Source organism: Ursus maritimus, unplaced genomic scaffold, assembly GCF_017311325.1.
Source record: "Ursus maritimus isolate PB19 unplaced genomic scaffold, ASM1731132v1 scaffold_9, whole genome shotgun sequence".
Lineage (NCBI taxonomy): Eukaryota > Metazoa > Chordata > Mammalia > Carnivora > Ursidae > Ursus > Ursus maritimus.
Genome location: NW_024427107.1, coordinates 45613565 through 45618209, shown reverse-complemented (window position 1 = coordinate 45618209; position 4645 = coordinate 45613565). Strand labels below are relative to the sequence as shown.

Here is a 4645-nt window from a genome sequence, read left to right as displayed (position 1 = left end):
GGAAAGGGCGCCCACACGCGAGATCCCCGGGGACCCGCCCGGTCGCCGGCTCCCGGGGGTGACCGAGGCTCCGCTGCGCGCGATCCGTTTCCACCCGCGCCCCCCGCGCCCCTTCCTCGTCGCCGCCCTGCTCCCGCCCGAGATAATGACTGGGCGGCTGCGGGCATTGCAGTGGCGCAGGTGAGGCCGCCCCCTCCCCTCGCCGCCCTCCCCTCCCCCTGCCTCTCCCGCCCGCTCCTCGGCGCAGCCTCCGCGCCCCGCGCTGCGGCTACGGCACCCAGCCCTCCCCCACCCGGGCGGCGGCGCGGCAGCAGGGGATCGGGCCGCGAGCCGAGGCCGGCCCGGAGGCGCCCGCCAGGTACTCTAGGGCGAGGCCTCGTTTCTGGCACGAGGGAGAGTCGGCTCCGGGGTGGGGCAGGCCTGGGACCTGGGGCCGAATTTCCTGGGTTCCTCGGTGGGATGGGGGATGGGGCTGGGTGGTTCCCCCCCCCTCAGGGTGAGTGGGGGGCTCCGAGCCTAGGTGGGATAGAGAGGAGAACGGGGGAAGGTGGTGGGCCGGCGTCTGGCTCTCCTGCTCGGTGGGCTTGAACGGGAGGGTCCCCGTGCTGGCTTTTTAGACGATGTCCCCCTCTTGGGGACGGGTGAGGCTGAGCGTAACAGCCGGCGGTGGCCCAGCTCGCCTGGGTGTGGCTCTTGCCCCCTCCCCCACCTGCTGCAGCTGTCGGGTCCTTATAGACCAAATGAGCACCAGCGGTGTCCGGTGGCGGAGGAGACGCGGGTGGGAGAGTGGGGTGTGTCCGCCGCCCGGCGGGTCGTGGTTCCGCTTCTGCGGGCGGCGCTGGCGTCTCTGCCCCCGGGGCGGGCGCCCCCCCTTCCCCCGGCTCGGGCGGGGGCGCGCTGCTCCTCCCTCTTGCTCTGGTGGGGGGAATTAACACTCAGCGGTAGGTTGGGCTCCTTGACACAGATCCGCCATGACAAAGAGGGAGAATCGGGGACTTGGGCGGAGCCAAAGAGGGGTGGTTGCGGGTAGCGCGCATGCAGGGATTTGCACTTTAAAGTCAAGGTCTGTCCGTTTTCGTTTCACCTCGGTCGACGTCTTACGTCGGTTAAGGGTTAAATGGGTGCGGCGAGTCCTCTCCGCAATAGAGAGGCGAGGCCTTGGAGTACTAGTTACTCTGTGAGAAGCCTAATGCACTTACTTCCCCTTGTACCCGAGGGGTTGGGGAGAGAAACCTTTGTACTGGTTTTTGGTAATTTTTCCTTAGAAGCAGCATTAACCTGAGAGCGTTTTGAGTTCCTGAGGGAAAAATGAGGAATTCAGGAGTGTGTATGGGGGGCCATGAGGTCATAAATTTTAAATAGTTTTGCATTGACACGTTATGCCTCACAAATAAGCTAGCTGATTACTTCTTTACCCTGTTCCATTCGGCTTTTAAAACAGTATTGTGGGATTTCCCTGGGAAGGTAAAGGCTGTGATACTGGGGAGTCAATTCTTAAAGTGACAGTGGCTCTTCTGTTCACCTTTTAATAGTGCACTTCAGGCTGTATACTTATCTTTAAAATCACTTATTCTGTGGGATCAGTGTATGGCTTAGTATCTTTCTGTGCTGTTTTAGCACCTTTCAAAAGGATACCTTTGAGGAAAAGTATAACAGTAAATTAAAAGGTCTAGGGAGCTTTAAAATGAGAGAAAATTAGGTGAGAAGTTATGGTAAAGGCAGCTTGAGTGATTAAATTTTGACTACTGGAAACAATGTAATCTGTATTTAAACTGGAGCAATGACATAGACTCATCACACTAGAAGCACTTAATATACACATTTTAGTGCTCATGTATGATGGTAAGTTGTAGGGCTCATGGATGTGTTTTTTAAGCATGTATGGGTATAACAAGGTACAGGTAATGAGTCTTTAGGGTCTGTTAGCGATTGTGGGTGCTTGTTTTATATTCAGAACACCTTAAATCAAGCAATTTGGCCTATTCTCCCAGAAAATTGTCATGCTGTGATCAGCTGGCAAGTGTTGCCGAGATTAGTGGGTTTGGAGTGGGGGTAATACAAATAAAATTTAAACTTAAAACACTTCTGACAAGAATAGTAGGTGGCATTAAAGTAAAAAGACAGTAATTATATTACACTGACCTGAATCAAGATTCTGGAAGTATGTTAGAGGTTGTAATGTTGTTTGTCAACAGTGCTTTCACTAAAAAAAAAACAAAACAAAACTGCTTAATTGGAATTGAGATTTTGGCCAAGTAAAGTAAGGGTTGGATTTTAAGGTAGCCTCTTTACCTAATGTGCTTTGGCTTTATGTGAAATTAGGATCTTCTGAACAAAGATGGTGTAATGCAATTTTAGTTTTGCTTCTCATTTGCTTTACGTTAATGGCTTTAAATTTGTCCCTTGTGTGCTCAGTATGCCCTCTCCTTTTTTTTCCTATTCTGGTCATCCTTTTGTGAGGCTGCATTAAATTTCTCATGTGAAGACTCTTCCAAAGGCATTTAGATTTGAGGTGTTAATATAACTTATTTACAAAAGGTATAATTTTAAGTCTGTTTATTTTGATGGAAAAATCTAAATACTACTTTTTTTCCCTGCAGAACATCCAGTCATGGATAAAAATGAGCTGGTGCAGAAGGCCAAACTGGCCGAGCAGGCTGAGCGATATGATGACATGGCAGCCTGCATGAAGTCTGTAACTGAGCAAGGAGCTGAATTATCCAATGAGGAGAGGAATCTTCTCTCAGTTGCTTATAAAAATGTTGTAGGAGCCCGTAGGTCATCTTGGAGGGTCGTCTCAAGTATTGAGCAAAAGACGGAAGGTGCTGAGAAAAAACAGCAGATGGCTCGAGAATACAGAGAGAAAATTGAGACCGAGCTAAGAGATATCTGCAATGATGTACTGGTGAGAATCATTCAGTCTAGCTTCATTATAATATAGGGCTCTTATAATGAATATCAAGCGTTAACTTTCAACTTTTTCTTTCTTTGGTTTTTCTTTTCCTTTAAAAAATTGAATGTTCTAAATTTTAACGTCTTCAGGGTGTCATTACTAAAAGGTATTAAAACAGTTGTAGTTAAATTAGTATAAAATAAATGCAGTACTGATTATCAGTTCAGGTAGACTAAAAAAGACTGGTAGTGTATTTTGTACTAACTGAAAAAATAAACTATTATTTCAGTTGTGGTTAGGTATTTGTAGTAGTTATAGAGCTCATTTTCTTAACTGTACATCTGTGGATACAGGAATTTTACATATCTTTTATGTAAGAGAGATGTAATAGACTCATTGTAGACATAATATCCCTCCCTGGTTTAGCCATTATAGTGTAATGAATCAGCTATGCAGAAAACTGTGGCTTCAGAGTTGCTTTTTGCCTCTTCCTGCATTTAAGTGTTAGAAGTCAACTTTGAACACTCACAACCACAATAAAAGATAATGACTAACTCAAACTTGATTTTTCTAGGTTCTACCAAGCATTTTAAGAATTTAGTACCTGCTGTGTTGAAGCACTGCTTCTCTAAAAAGCTTAAAAGAATTGAACATTGCATTTTAGCTAATTTTAATCAAACTTCTTATAAATGATAGCTTTCTTATTCAGAAAAGTTTGAATCTTAGGATAAATTGGTAGGAGACCCAGTCATTTAGCATATAACATGTATACATTAATACTTTTACTTTTTAATGAACCAGGAGTGATTTTACTAAATGATTACCTGTTGGACTTCAAGTTACTACCCATTGGGTCTCAGTATGGCAGGGCTCTTGTATAGAGAGAGTATCCCAATTTCTCTGGACAGGTTACTGATTCTGGGATTCAGAATAGAAATGCAGGTGCACACTTACATGAAACTTGTTCATGGAAGGGCTACTCTCATGAGCAATATAGGATTATTTCTGATGTGGTTTTAGGTTTAGGGCTTTTGTTAAAGTTGTGTTGGTATTAAGAAACCTTTACACAAGTTTTTAATTACTAATGGGATAGCTTTAAGTCCTAAATTATTCTCAAATGATACTTTCTTTAGGCTGTATTTTAAAGAATATTTTTTATCGTAACATGGGCTCACAAGGTCATCTCATGTAGTGTCTGTCTTGGGTGGGGTTTTTTTATCTACATTAATAGGTGTCATTTATTTTTAAGGTGGGAACCATGTTTTTATTAAGGCTAAATAACGAATGTTTATCTTGTGATTTGCTAAGGTAATAATATTTAAAATTCAAAAATGTCTTTCTATAATAATAAAATGTGTTGGGTTTTTTCTCCCTTGCTCTCTTTACAGACTAATACCTCTGTACATATTACTGAATTTTGTTCACTCTCGTGTTTTTCTCCAATTATTACACCTTGTCAGATAATTTTCGTTTTGGTTTCAAAGAGTTTGTTGTAAGTTATAATTTAAGACAAAAGCCAATCTTAGGAATAAAAGGGGATGTAGTAACATTTACTCTTTACTATCAAGTTTCTTTGCTATTCCAGGTAGGTATTTGCATGTTTTCCCTACACCAAGTATAAAAGTTCCTGTCATTGCGAGGATTTTTCTAGGAAAAGACTATAAGAGTTTTAACTTTGCTTTCCTTTGGTTTCCTTTAAAAAATATATATATACATACACACACACACATATATACACACACACACACACAC

General features: G+C 43.8%; 1 protein-coding gene across 2 annotated transcripts in view; it reads left to right on the top strand.

The window, feature by feature from the left end:
* The window catches only part of YWHAZ (tyrosine 3-monooxygenase/tryptophan 5-monooxygenase activation protein zeta), a 31653-nt gene that overhangs the window by 1987 nt on the left and 25021 nt on the right, over window positions 1-4645 (top strand). Inside the window, exons 1-2 of one of the 2 annotated variants that reach the window (XM_040625718.1) lie at window positions 160-180; window positions 2601-2905. In XM_040625718.1, the coding sequence (XP_040481652.1) occupies window positions 2612-2905 (294 nt within the window). In that variant the 5' untranslated portion in view covers window positions 160-180; window positions 2601-2611. Of the gene's footprint in view, window positions 1-159; window positions 181-2600; window positions 2906-4645 lie in introns of those variants that run through there. The other variant, XM_040625717.1, reaches the window with a different exon arrangement.